This window comes from Phocoena phocoena, chromosome 9, assembly GCF_963924675.1.
Source record: "Phocoena phocoena chromosome 9, mPhoPho1.1, whole genome shotgun sequence".
Taxonomy (NCBI): Eukaryota; Metazoa; Chordata; class Mammalia; order Artiodactyla; family Phocoenidae; genus Phocoena; species Phocoena phocoena.
Window position 1 is genome coordinate 33,288,396 of NC_089227.1, and position 15,638 is coordinate 33,304,033.

The 15,638-nt window shown below is 33.4% G+C and overlaps 1 protein-coding gene across 1 annotated transcript in view; it reads right to left on the reverse strand.

Moving 5' to 3' along the window:
* Positions 1-15,638, reverse strand: part of ITGB8 (integrin subunit beta 8) — an 82,035-nt gene that overhangs the window by 22,138 nt on the left and 44,259 nt on the right. The window contains exons 4-6 of the mRNA XM_065883548.1: positions 8,427-8,673; positions 6,845-7,010; positions 6,105-6,263 (exon numbers count right to left, since the gene is read on the reverse strand). Coding sequence (XP_065739620.1) covers positions 6,105-6,263; positions 6,845-7,010; positions 8,427-8,673 — 572 coding nt within the window. The remainder of the gene's footprint in view (positions 1-6,104; positions 6,264-6,844; positions 7,011-8,426; positions 8,674-15,638) is intronic.

Consider the following 15,638-nt stretch of genomic DNA (forward strand, 5'->3'; position numbering starts at 1 on the left):
AGTCTTGGAATATTGTATGTTTCTAGGAATTTATCCATTTCTTCTAGGTTGTCCAATTTGTTGACATTAACTGTTCATAGTATTCTCTTATTATTGTATTTCTGTGATAACAGCAGTAGCTTCTCTTTCATTTCTTATCTTGTGTATTTGGGTACTCTCTTTTTTTTTTCTGAATGAACCTGGTTAAAGACTTATCAATTTTGTTTATCTTTTCAAAAAATAAGTTCTTGGTTTCATTGATCTTTTCTGTTGTTTTTTTGGGGGGTAGTGTCTTTAATTTATTTATTTCTGCTTTGATCTTTATTATATCCTTCTTTCTGCTGACTTTAGACTTTGCTCTTCTTTTTCTAATTCCTTTAGTTGGTAAGTTAGGCTGTTTATTTGAGATTTTTCTTATTTCTTCAGTTAGGCCTGTATCACTATTAACTTCCCTCTTAGAACTGCTTTTGGTGCACCCCATATATTTTTGAGTGTTGTGTTCCCATTTTTCATTTGCCTTGTCTCAAGATATTTTCTGATTTCCTCATTGGTTTCTTCATTGACCCCTGTTTTTTTAGTAGCATGTTGTTTAGTCTCCATGTGTTTGTTCTTTTCCTGTTTTTCTTTCTATAAATGATCTATAGTTTCATGCCATTGTGGTCAGAAAAGATGCTTGATATAATGTCTATTTTCTTAAATTTGTTGAGACTTGTGACAAGCATGTGATCTGTCCTGGAGAATGCTCCATGTACACTTGAAAAGAATGTGCGTTCTGCTGTTTTGGATGGAATGTCCTGTAGATATCTATTAAGTCCATCTGGCCTAATGATTCATTTAAGGCCACTGTTCCCTTATTTATTTTCTGTCTGGATGATCTCCCCATTGATGTCATTGGGATGTTAAAGTGCCCTACTATTATTGTATTACTGTCCATTTCTCCCTTTATTTCTGTTAATATTTTATATATGTATTCCTGTTTTGGACACATGTATGTTAATGAGTGTAATCTCTTCTTGTATTGATCCCTTTATCATAATATAGTATATAATTCCCTCTTTGTCTTTTGTTATAGACTTTGTTTTAAAGTCTATTTTGTCTGATAAGGTTCTGCTGCTTCAGCTTTCTTTTGTTTCCATTTGCATTGAATATCAACCCCTTACTTTCAGTCCGTGTACCTTTAGCTCTCAAGTGAGTGTCTTATAAACAGCATATAGATGGGTTATTTTTTATCCAATCAGCCGCGCTGTGTCCTTTGATTGGAGCATTTAGTCCATTGACATTTAAAGTGATTATTGGTAGGTATGTGCTTATTGCCATTTTGTTACTTTTTTCTGGTTGTTTCTCTGTTTTGTCTTCTTGTTTTAGTCTATCCCCTTGTGGTTTGATGATTTTCTTTAGTTGTATGCTTGTGTTCATGTCTTTTTAGTTTTAGTCTCTTTTTAGTTTAGTGATGTGCTTTAGCTCATCTCTTTTCTTTTTAGTTTTTGTATGCCTATTGCAGGTTTTTGATTTGTGGTTATCATGAAGTTCATATATTTTGACCTTTAACTATATCTACTTGTTTTAAACTGATAGTCATTTAAGTTCAAGGACATTCTAAAAGAGCTACATTTTTTACTATCCCCTCCACCTTTTGTTTTTGATATCATATTTTATATCTTCATATCAATCCCTTAACTATTTATTGTAGTTTTAGTTGCTTCTACAATTTTTGTCCTTTAACCTTTGTAGTAGCTTATTTAGGTAGTTGAACCCCTGTCTTTACTATATATCTGCCTTTACCAGTGGCATTTTCCCCTTCCTATAATTTATTTCTTTGTTACAGCCTTTTCTTTTTCAGTTAAAGGATGCCCTTTAATGTTTCTTGTAAGTTGGGTTTAGTGTTGATTAACTCTGTTAGTTTTTGCTTATCTGAGATGCTCTTTCTCTCTCCTTCAATTCTGAATGATGACTTGCTGTATAGAGTATCCTAGGTTGTAGGGGTTTTTTTCCTTTCAACACTTTAAGTATATCATGTCACTCCCTTCTGGCCTGCAAAGTCTGCTGTAAGACCAGCTGATAGCCTTATGGGTGTTCCCTTGTATGTGATTCTTTATTTTTCTCTTGCTGAAGTTCTCTCTTTACCTTTAACTAAAAGTTGTAACAATATTTTTTTAAAAACCAGCTGCATATGGACTTAAAACTTTCTGGGTGCATTTAGCCTGAGTGATATTCTCTTTACTTTCCTGATGGTGCATGTTCATAAAACCCAAAGGTGCTAACACGCTAAACTGATCTTATCTTTTTAATTAATTTAAAAAGTTTTTCTTATGCAGTGTTAAGCAGAGAAAAACAAAGTAAGAATCAGGAAATAAGGTGAAAATTTTTATTATATGCTTTAGTTTTGACATATTAGAATTTTAATGTTATTATTCTTATAATTATGTATCAGTAATTTCCATGAGACTAAATAAGTAAAGGAATTCTGAGGAGTTAAATGATAGGAGGGGTGAAGAATCACTGACCATAATATGATGGGGCACAAAAAAATGCTCAGAGAAAGAAACACCATACCTGAGCTACTAATATAATTAGAAGTGTGGTAGGATCTTGCTTATTTGCATCTCTCCATCAGGACTGAGAGTCACAGCAATATTTGAAAGTCCCATTAATAATGGTTCATTGCATGACCTGTGTGCCTCTTCCAAATATTTGCTCTTTGGGCCCCTTTCATTGTTACTGGAGACTCTGGTGTTATTCTTGGCCAAGGATGGGGTGAATGGTTGTGAGGAGGGCTTTGCATGAAGTTGGGAATCACCCTGGAGGAGCTGGGTAGGGAGACAAAGTGAAATTCTAGGACCTCAGTATTAACCTGTCTTCTACACCATTAACAATTTTTATACTAACCTCTACCATTTTAGAAACAAATCCTTATTTTAAGCTGGCATTATTACTGGTAAATTATAAAACTACATTACTACTCAAGTTTTTCATACTGGCAACTGGAGAAAAAGCAGTGGAAAAGGTAATTTATTTAATACTATAATATTTTTTGCCAATGGCCATATATAAAATGTAACAATGCTTAAACTGTTTAAAATTTTATCATGTTATGTAATTTAAGTAAGCCAGATTATCTGCTTTATCTCTTCTATAAGTAAGACTGTAACTAGAAGGTTAGAGCAGAAACTACAGCAAGAACTTCACTGCTCTATTTATTCTAGTTTTCCCTTGAGACACTGTGGCAAAGTGGTTAAGAATATAGATTTTAATAAAAGATTGAACTGGATTGAGCCCTACCTCTGCCACTTATTAACTTCTTAGCTGTCTGTCCTCAGTCAACATTCTTAGTTTCTTCTCCCCTCAGTTTTTCTGTTTATAAAAGAAAGATAACTATGACTACTGTACCAAGTTGTTGTAAAGATAAATTTCATACTGTATACACTGTACAGTATGCAGTATACTGATATTGTATGTACATATGTGGTTTCAGTTAATAAAAACTGAAAACAGGGTAGATGTTATAATTCTGGAATTCACGTTGACCCTCATGAAACAGCTAGGTGAATAAGCAGTAGAACTCTGGATCATGTAATTTAGACATGTAAAAGGTCTTTTATCATTTCCTTTTATAAATGAAAGGACCAGAGTCTTGGCCCAAGAAGCTCAGGTACTATTCAACATTACTGGTATTGGCTGCTAGACGTAAAGCCAAGAAGCAAAGTGTTTGATTGCTTGTCTAAATAATACCTTTTAAAATTCCTCTATAATGGCTGAATAGGAGAGAATGGAGGTCATTTTAAAATAAGCAGGTACATATGCTTATTAGGCTCAGGGTAGCTTTGGATGTAGGAGGTTTCAGAGCAGTCGTACACCTTGTGTATATAAACACATAGTCAAGGGATCAATCAAAATGCTTCAACTTCTTTTGTTTTAGGGCAGTGTCCCTGGAAATGAAGGGAATGAACTTCTTAGGAAGAAGATCTCTTAAAACACAGACATGGGATAACTGAGATAAAAATATTCTTCTAAGCTATTAATAAACACACTACTCCTTGGTTTATTCAATACATATCAGTGACATGTGGAAGGTTCATTGTTTTAAGTAGGTAAAACAATTTTCAAGAAAGCAAATAAAGTTCATGATAGTTTGTCCAAATTCCTGATATCATAAGAGCCCAAACACTGTGTAAAATTCCATCAGAATTATAATTTGTTTCCATAAGGTTATATGGCATGGCATATGTCTAAAAGTATGAGAACATTTCTTTGCCTTAAGGAATCCGTCCTATATGAGCAACAGCACCCTCTAAAATACAATTATGGAGTGATGACTTCAATGACTTGGCAAAACTTCAAAACGATAATGCAATGCAATTTGAGAATAATGTGATTATTATTTTCCCTTTAAAAAAAAAAAAAGCTTCTACTTGTCTCACAATAGAATAGTTCCTCTTGTCTTCTCCTCCACTCCCAGTAAATGAATTAGAACTCTGTCTCAGATTAAAAGAGGTTGAATGGAAGGAAAGATAATAAATGACTTAATTAAAGTGGATAGGTCTACCAAAGTGAAATGTGGCTGAGTAGAAGAGAATTAGCAAAAAGAAAGACACTAAGGGAATAACTCCAAATGCTAAAATTTAAAATTCAAATTCTAGTTATTTTAAAAAATCTTTAAATGTTGAGGCTGCTTTCAAGAATCTAAACCAACCAAGGGTTGAACTTGTTTTATGTGGTAATAACAGTTGCTCCTCTAGACTTTCAAAAAGTCTGGTAGAATGTTTCAGATTAACCAAATTTAAATAAATTTCACTCATGGGAACCACACACATTTCAGCATAATTTATATGTTTCTAATATTGCATTTCCCAAACTCTGCATGAGGTGCCTTAGAGCACTGCAGTACACTCACCAGGGTACCTCAAAATATCTTGAATTTTTAAGGGAAGGACAGTAATACATGGCATCTGTCAGGTACCCATTAACTACTAGCTGGAGGTGGTTCACAGCTTTACCATTACATTCGGCTCTGTTCTTTTAGATGATGCCATATCTTTGCAAAACTGGGCAACGTGAAAATCAGTGCGGAACAGGAAGTGAGGATGGTTATATCTAGTCTGATTCCAAGGCTTGGGAAGTTCCCATTGTAACTTATTTACTAAGAATGACAAACTATATACACACACACACACACACACACACACACACATACACACATATATTTTTTGATGTTCATGTGTATTATTTTTTTAACTGGCTACTAAGTTTTTAGGACACAAATAGTTATGTTATTTGGACCTAACTACTTAATAAACAGAACTGTCAGGCTCTTTGTTTGCTTGTTTTGCCTACGTGTACGAGGGAAAAGATTACTAAGACACTAGGTACCGCAATATAAGAAAGTTTGGAAGCTTTTGTTCTAACATTTGCATGCTTGTATAAGTAGGTGTCACGTCACAAGTAAATGATGCTTTATGCAGTTATTTTCTACATGAATAATAGCTAATGCTGGGAAAGATGTTCTAAGAGATTGTATTTAAATATATGATTCAGAGCCGAAACTAACCCTCAGGAAGCAATCCAGATATGCACTGTTTAAACAAAAGAGCCTTTAAATATAGATAAACTTCAGAAGGAAGGAGTGAGGTATAAAATTGAAAGCCGGTTTTGTGTTACTCCTTTTTTCCCCTAGTCTCTACTTTGATTCTGTCTATTTTACTGCGAGGATTCCTCAAGCCAAATACGTTCTTCTTAATCTCTAATATGTTTTTCAATACTAACCCTGTAGAAGTAGTTATAGGTAAACTAGTAAGGCAAACGTATATGTATATGCTCTTTTCCTTTTAAGGTCCTTCAGTTGAGTAAAAAGTAAGCTCTTCTATCACTCTTATTTTCATAAATTATACAGTGCTTTGTAGTATATTAGAGAGTCAACTACTAGATATTATCAAAGTATTTCAGCCTTATATTTTATTGAGCAGAATTTATAGACTGCATTGTTCTGTAACTTGTCTTTCATGACTTATCCTGACTCTGCATCATGATCCTTTAGGTAATTTCTCGGTACAAGGACAGCTGAATTGCCAATTTAAACTTATACTGTAACCAGAAAAGTCGTAACTACTAATAGGCTGTTGCTGTATTACCATGCTCGTTGATCTGACGTAGACGTTGTTTTTCAGATGGCAGTTTCCGTCATTTGGCACCACTATGCCTGCCAATTTGCTATCTAGAGCAAGATGAGATGTCTGATCTGTCATCACCAGCAGCAATCTTTTAGCTTCTTTTCGCCATCCAATGTGACTCTTAAAATAAACATGTAATTAGATCTTGTACAATAACATAGATCTTTACTATGGTCTTCATTTCAAGTAAACATTAAATTTAAAACATTAAGTCAGGCTAGAATGATGTGAATAAATTCAGTGCTGTTTCATAAATAGCATTAACTTTTATTTGTATATCCTCTTCCACAGCCGTTTGACCACACTATCTCCTGGCTAGAGACTTCTGGTGTTCCACAGAGGAAGAACAAGCCAGGTTTATGAAGTGCAGACTGCCCACTGTGATGTGAGTAGGACAACAAGCTATTTCTGTTTTTTTCCTTGGAGAGTAGTGAGTGAAAAGAGCAGCCCTTTTGGAAATGATTTTCCAAGTGCATAAGTTATTCTTTCCCTTTTATCTTTTCCTATTTATAACCCTCTCCTAATTTAGCCCCTCTGTCCTGAACACATACCAAAGTGAATAATACTGGTGACGAATAACAGATAGGAGAAGAATATATTCTTCTATGCTATGTTTTCACTCCATAAATCAAAGGGAAAAATCCTAAATTCTTGGAGAATTTTTCATCTGAGCAAATATTCAATAATGTGAAACTTCTTACCTCACAGACAGCTGCCTGAAGCATAGCATCAAAACCTCCTTCAGGTGTATCTATATTTCCAGAGATCTTCTGTCTGTGAACTGCTTTTTCAAACTCAGTGATGTTTTCCGTCAAAGACAGCACATGGATATACCCATGGGGAGGCATACAGTCTAAGTTGTAGTCACTATATGGGTAAAGAAGAAATGCAAATTCTGTTTTGCTATGCGTCCTTCAAAGATCCAAAATACTACTCATGGTCATAGTAAAAGTGTGTGGTTGATGTGAGAAGGGAATACCTTTTTTATTTTTGCCAAGAAAATTTTATTAGAGAAAATCTGTATTTTATAAAATCAGAGAAAAGCTCAATATTGGTGAATATTTCTTTGCATGTAACAATATAATGCCTTGGTCGTCAAAACATAAAGAAGATTAAACATGTTTAATATAGGACACCTAAGGGCTTTTATTATGCTAATATGCACTGTTAATTTTTAAGAGGAGATGAAAATTTACAGTGATTTCCTATCACATTTGCCCATGGAACAGCTGAAAAACACTTTTTGGGAAATGTTTTTAGGAATTTAGTTAAAATATTATACTACTGTTAGATATTTTAAAATATTTTCCTAATTTTAAAGTGATGCTTGGTATAGAATTATTGATGAATGGTCAAAATTCATTAAAATTGTTTTGAGAATTCCATAATGTCCCCAAAGGTGAGGATCATTCCTCAGGTGCATTTGTATTCAGGGAGAAGGCGTGTGAAACTCTATGTGGAGAGGCATCAGTCTTGTTCCTCTACAACAGAAAGCAGAGTTGTTTTGGTAAATTAGAGTATATACTGTAAAGTGATCTGGGCAATTCATGAAAGTAGGAAAGAAGACGATAAAATGAAATGTTTTGTTAAGGAAGACCTGAACACATTTATAGTTCTCTCTGAAAATTCAACAGGCTAAGTATCGTGTGAGAAATTCATATTTTAAAGGTCTGTTTTCCTTTCATAGTAGGGAATATGCTGTTCCAAAATGATAAGAAAAAGGGCTCTTTCTAGCAAACAAATTCTCTCTTTTGACCTACCTATCCTCCATGTGCTAGCTGAGTTTTGTTTGAAATCACATCATAAGCAATGTAATTATAAACAGTCAAAATACAGTAATGGAAATACAGATGCAATACTGGCAAAATAAGTACTTTAAATTTGATAAACCTTAATTCAGCAAATTTGGATCAATCAAAAAAGGAATACAGAAGTTTCAAAGACGTATTTTTTATATATATATATATATATATATATATATATATATGTATATATATATGGTAGCCTGATTATTGGAGGTTTATCCAAAATTACTAATAATATTTGTGTTTTTTGTAATAGAAACTAAGTGAATGATATTTGAAAAAATATAAAGTAAAAAGCCACCCTTCAGTCTCAGAAGTTTTCAGATAGAAACATACTTCTTCTATACATATTTTCATTTATCATTTAATTAAAACAAAAGTATAAAATTTAATAAGTCTTTGATTTAAAAACAAAATGAGGTTTTATAAGATTTTAAATTTGTTTAGCATTAGGAAGTCCACGTCAAATATTAGATACCTGCATTGATTATGAATTCTTTCTGGATGGATACTAATGTATGGTGAAACTGTTTTATCAACGTATGAGCCAAATCCAAGGCGGAAGTCATGGGAGAAAAATGCCATTTTTCTAGATAAATCATTTCCAACTGAATTTAATTTTTCAATATTATTGTGCATTGATGCTGAGACATCAACCAGATAATAAAGATCCACAGGATATTTCTTCAGAGGATGAATTTTCAGCATAAAGTTAGCTTCAGCTCCTAGTTCAGAGAAAGACAAACATAGTATAGTATTCATTTTAAACATCTCAGGTTAAGCTATCAATAAGCCAGTCACATTTTAGGTATAGAACAATTATCACAAATTTGTGCATAATGAAAGAAATTGGGAATATTCCAGAATAATTTCAAGGCAGTTTGGAAACGGTACCATCCCAGACATACCAATGTCTTAGTCTCCAACTTCTACAGTGCATTTCTCGTAATTCTATAGGGCAGATAGAGATAATAACAAATAGACCAGCTCAACATAAATGTAATAGGTAATATATTTATCACCATATGAACCTGTATTTCTAGTGTCTAGTAAAGCACAGCACAAACAGCAAGCAGCATTCTATCATAAGAGAGAGTAGGTGTCTGTGCTTGTTTTCAGGTCGCATTTAGATATGAAGACAGCCAGAAAGGTATTCTAAGAAAATTTACCCCTTATTGGATGCAGGTGTAGATTCATTCTTTTGGGTTAAGGTATATTTACATATGAGATGTGAAAACTCTGGTACTGAGAGAAGTACATTAAGCTATTCAAAATAATTCCTACCTCATCATGTTACTTGATTAGATTCTCCCCAACAGTTAGTTGTAAGAAGAAATGAGACAGTGGTCTGAAGAATGATATGCAGCAGTGCCACATTGAGGACCAAGACAATGTAGGGGACAGCATTTGTCCAATGCATAATGGGTGCATGATAAACATATGTTGAAGAGGGATCACAGGGGCAAAGAAACTGGATGAGTAGAGAGGGTCACCATAAGGAGAATTGTTGGAGCCTCCAAAAGACAACTGTCTTTGCAATACAGTTTTATTTAGTTTTCTGTCCATTATCAAGTGATACAAGGATTTGGTACCCTACAGAGTTAGTACTTCTGTATTTAACTTTTTAAAGTACATGATGAAAAGTTATCAATTTAAATAGAGGAAGTTTGTGAATTTTACTTTCTTAAATAATAAAGCAAATGCTTGTAAGTCATTAATTATTTGCACATGGGGAATATTTTGAGTGTAAAAAATTTTTTAATAAATACAAATTTGTATACATAATTGGTAGCCTGATCTACTTATTAAAGGAATCTTACAATTTATCAAATCATATTTTCAGTCTTAATATGCTTAAAAATAGCAATATTTTAAAACTTACTTCACAAATCAAATGTTCTTCAACCAGATTATGGAATGTATTAAAAATAGTAAGGTTTTTTGGTTTGTAATATTAATTATGGGAGAAAGGGGCTATTTACTTATTCCTAATTTGCCTTTAAATGCAGGAAACTTCTTTATTATAACATTCTTGGATTTTCAGCCCAAGAGTTTGGGAGGAGAAATTGGGCTTGCATAGCCCAGCCCAGTCAATTCTTTCACTCCTTTTTTTTAGGAGCTGGGCTGCCTTCAGTGAACATATATTTGGCTCTGCTTTCCAAGTATCTGGTGAAAAATCCTGCCCATGTGGAAGTGTCCTGCAATTTGGGTAGAGAAGTTTAATTCAGAAGAATGATAGAATCTGGTAGATAGGGCTGGATCGATGAGAAATAGAAATGGAGCGTATTGGGGAGTGTGGTTCATGTGGAGGAGCTTGAATTTTAATGTGTGGGTCAGCATTTAATTTTTAATTTTTTTAAAGTTGTGTAGTTGTTTTTTAACTGTTGACTTGGACATATGGCTGAAGGCATTAGGAGCTGGCCACATGGTATTTTCATCTTGATGGATCATTATAGTTTATGGTGGCTCTGTCTAAAGATGAATGGCTGCCTATTTTTATAGAGTCATCGAAAAATGTACCAGATATTCAGCGTACTGTGTGAGTTGTTATATTATTGGTTGGTTATCTCAGCCAATAGGCAGAGTCTACATAGCATCAGCAAAAGCACAGGCCTTGGAGGCCTGAGCTATTCAGGGAGCTCCAGTAAAATGCTAGCCACACAGGAGCCTTCAGCACAGGTCAGCTGCTCATAGCCTAGCAAGCGAATCCTAGTCTCACTGACCTCAGCAAAGAAGAGGGCTTTTAGGAAGCCTTGCCAGGCTTTTAGGAAGCCTGGCCAAATGGCCATGGTTAGAGGGTGCAGGCTGCTGTAGCTTGATTTTGATTACATAGATGCTGGCGTTAGCACATGTACCTGGGTCAGTTGAAGACCTCAGCGTGGGCTGACACCTCAGTAAGACAAGTTTTCACTAAAGGAGAAAGGAGAATCTTTCTGTACACAGGCCTTTTACTCATCGCTGGAGAGAATGATAATCGCTACTTTTAAACTACAAGGCACTTGAGTTTCCTAAAAGGTTCTAGCTTTAAGTAGTAAGCTTAAGGTGGGCAGCCCTACATAGGCTGACCCCAAACCCCACTCTGCTTGTTAAGGAGGAAGCTGAAGGGGCCAAGCTTAGATTACCATATTTTGCCCATGAGCCTGAGACACTCCCCACATTATGCTCTCAAGTTGGCTTTGGATTGGATAATTATATATGACGGAGAAACCTTCTCTTGGAGGCAGTAGACATATCTTTTCATGGGAACATGGATACCATGTCCCTGGATAAAATTGCCATTCAGTTCCTACTGGGGTGCCACCAACACTGGGCTCAAAGGGAAGATGACATTAAAGAGGTTTTGAATATATCGAATGAGAAAGAAACACATCTAAAAATAAGACAATATCTGCGGCCATCACCACTGTGATATAAATTCCAGCAGCAATGTCTTAAATGCTACTCTGAGAGAAGGAGCTATGTGGGGGTGGATTCTTTTAGTGGGTAAGAGCTACTAAGTGCAGTGATCCATATAAAATATTTACCACAGTATTTGGTACACAGTAAATATATAGACTTTAGTAATTATTACCATTAGTATTACTAGATTCTAACATTAGATCTGTTCTAATGTTAGAATAGATGATAGATAGAACTATTCTATCTAACATTAGATAGAACAACATTAGGATAAGAACTGTTTATTTATCTCTGAAGCCTCTGGGTTTGGTACATGCATAGCCACTCATAAATGTTCTTTAAACTATATTGGAAGAATATTTTGATACAGCATTTCAAAAGGCCCATATATATACCACAGTAAGAAGCTAATATTTATAACTTCTTTCCCATAGTTTAGGGAGATCTTAAATAGTTTCTCTCTATAAGAGGAAAAGAGTATCATCTGGCCCCAAAATATTTATGCCACCACTTACATTATCTCCAGGAAAGCTTCATCCTCATAATTTGAGATTCTAAAGGCTCAAGTCCTATTCCTTTGATTAACTTTAAAGGCAAGAAAAGAGTCTGTGACATAGAATAAGAAAGAGGACTTGGAGGAAAGTTGAGACCTACTTAGAGCTATTGCCAATATTGGTTTGAATAGACCAAAAAACTAAAGTTGTTCGAATGAGTTTTAAATCACTCAAATAATGGCGTGAGCATCTCTGAAGAGCTGGCTACAACAAACATGACTGGATATTAAGAAAAGATAAGTAAGAAATGTTCTGCATAAGATGAAACTGAAAAACCATAAGAAAATATGGAGAACTGTAGCAGGAGGAAGGAGCTGCCAATTTCTATTCATTATCCTTGAGCCGGGGAAGGAGAAGGCCCAAGAATTAGACTAGTTTGAAACAGCAAGGTACAGATTCCAGCACATTTCTGGATTTCTGTGTGGGATAAAATGGGGGATATGTGCCAGGTGTTGAGGAGGAAAAATGCATGACTCTATATTTTTAGGTTTTTTGAAAAAAGTTTTGAATTCAAGAAGAATACCTGAAAAATCTTACATTTTAAATTAAGCTACACTAAAGAACTTTTTTTCTTTAAAATATTAAAATGAATCACGTTTGAAACCTTTTCTTCAATTAGTGAAGTACAAATTATACTCATCCTTGTCATATACATTATATTACTTCTGAAACAGAAATCGAGAATTATCTTCTCTCACCTATCTTCCTAAAGATTTCATTTCATTTCACTGTTCTTAGGGGACATAAACTAGGATTAGTCGCCTATTTCTGTTATTATTTTTCCATAAAATTGATAGGTAAAAATTTTAAAAAGTATAGTTTAAGAAGTGAAAAGTAAAAGAAAATATCTTTTTAAAATCTCATTTAAAATATTCAATTATATATATTATATACATATTTTATATAGCCCTAACATTCCTTTAAAAAACTTAGTATATGATATAATGGAAATATTTTTATTTTTAAAAATAAAAACTTTTTAAAATCCTTAATAAATGCTACATTGAAGGTCATGAATTTTTATCAGGTAAGAATAAAGTGGTTATCTATAAATAAATCTAATAAATCAAAATTAATATTAGGGAATAAATGTATTTTACACTTAGGTATTCATTATACCAGACCCGCAACTCTTATATATATATATTAGGGTGCAAAGGACTTTACATTGTAAGGAATGAGGTTCCTATATATCTGGAGTTGGTAAAATACAGCTTTATATATTATGCCCCAAAGCTGGCATGTCTTTGATGCCACAATGCACTTTTAGATGAACTTATTAAATCTATTTTAATAATTATTTGCTATATATGCAGATTATAAAAATATAGTTCTGTCATAGCTATGTTGGAAAGATAACATACACATTAGACAGTAACTATTTTCACATAGAAATTCATGAGGATTGGGGAATTGACTAAAATCAAACCCTATAATGATTGACATAGACATTAAGCATTTGTGTTTTGATTCTCCTACTCCCATGATCTCATTCATACTACCTTCACTTACTACCTCATGTTGACATCTCCAGCTTCTCTATCTCCAACTCTGTCTCTCCCCAGAACTCCAGCCTCTAATGGGTAAGTCACTACCTTAATTCAAGTTGTCTGTTTGAACTCAGACTCACCCCCTCCACAAAGAGCAGCCTTCTCCACCTCACCTAGATGCTCGAGCCAGAGCCCAGGTGTTCCCATACTCATCAATCACCAATCCCTGGGGATGAAACCTCCGGATTATCTCTCAAGTCTGGCCATTTTTCTCCTGTCTTGTTACCATTACTGCCATTGCTTATCTACAGCACTGAAATAACTTCCCAACTTTTGAACTGTTAATTTATAGTCTCAGGAGGATTCAGCCACCATTATGTCTACAGAAGAGAACAGACTAAATTCATTTAAGTGTATAAATTTAAAAGTAACATACCAGTATAAAAAAATGCACCTTGTAATTTTCAAATCTCAAGTATTTAAAAAAGAGCAAGACATTTTTAAAGGCTATTAGTCATTTTTTTAGAGGTAAATAATATACGATAAGCCTCATCTGTAAGCTGTTGAAAATTAATATTCAATGAGAAAAATAAGCAAATTTGTATGGAGGGGCAAATCACACACAAAGTGGAGAGATAAAGATAATTAATAAGCTTAAGAAAAATATTCAAGCTTTCTAGTAATAGGAAAAAGACAAAAGAAAACAGCTAATAGACTAGTTACACTTAACAAATTGAAGAGATTAAAAAGAATGAGAATGGGTGAGGTTGACTCTTGAAAGCCTAACTGGACATGAATTTTTCTTGTGAATAATCTGGTAATACACATGACCTAGTAAATCTATTCCTAGGAATGTATCCTAAATAAATACGTTGTTATATATATGGAGAGATAGATAGATAGATATAGATAGATACATGTATAATGAGTATCACTAAAGATTTGTTTAAACAAACTGCATTTAAATTTGATTGGGACTGTCTTACATTTATTGATTCACTTAGATTTTGTTACATTACTAGAATATATTTATAGAAAACTGTTATTTTTATAATATTGTTTCCCTATTCAGGAACATAAAATTCTTCTGCATCTATTCATACTGTCTTTTACGTAGCACAATAGACTCTACATATTTTTTAGAAAGTTTATCACTAGGCAGTTTACATTTTAGGTTGCTGCTTTGAAATGATCCCTTTTTAAGTTATATTTAATACTATATAAGAAATTCATTGATTTTTGAATATTTAAAAAATTTCCTGCCATGGCCTTTTATTTTTAATTTTAGTAGTTAGTTTTTGTTGATTTGCCTGGATTTCCAGGTAGACATATAATGATAATTTTGCTTTATCTTTTCAAAATGTTGATAACACGTACTCAGTTTTCTTGTCTGATTGCTTTTATGTAAAACTTTCAGAAGGATTTTAATACATATTAAAGAAGTAGTCTTCAATTTTGGTTTGGGCAGTAATGGATACTAAATTTTTTTTGTATGATTTTTGGCATCTGTTGAGATAACAATATATATTTTTCTTCTTTTGGCAAACTAAGATGATAAAAATACATTAATTTTAAGACAATCAACTACCCTAGGTTAAATCTACTTGTATGGTGACATTGCTCTTATTATCACATGCAGTTTAATTTGATTTCTTAAAATGTTATTAGGGATTTGATGCTAGAGTTATGATAAGCTTGTAAAAATTGAGTAGCTTCTAAGCCTTCTCTAAAACCATGGAAGAGTTTATGTAGCATAGGGATAATGTGTTCCTTAAATGTTTAGGGGAACATGAAATCATTTCTCCCCATGAAAACCTTTAGACCTAATGTTTTTAGGGGGAGTTTCTTTTATAATTTTCTTAACTTCTTATATCTTTATTAGGTTTCTTAGGGGTTTCCCTCTTCTTGAGTCAATTTTAGTCATGTATATTTTCCTAGAAAATTATCTTTATTATTACGATTTATATATTTTACCACATTTAATGCATTTTACCAGTTTTAATATTTTCTTAAAGTTTTTTTTTACCCAATATTTGTTTCTCTGGTTATGGTCTTTATAATCAGGTCATTTGCTTTTTGTCCTTTTTTCTTAATTAGCTTTGCCAGCAATTTGTCTATTTCATTGGGCTTTACAAATAACCAGATTTTGGATTTATATGTTCATTTTACTTTTTTATTTCTATTTTGCATTCCATTTTGTTTTTTTTTCTTCACTTATGAATTTCTTCCTCTTGTTTTCCTTATGGT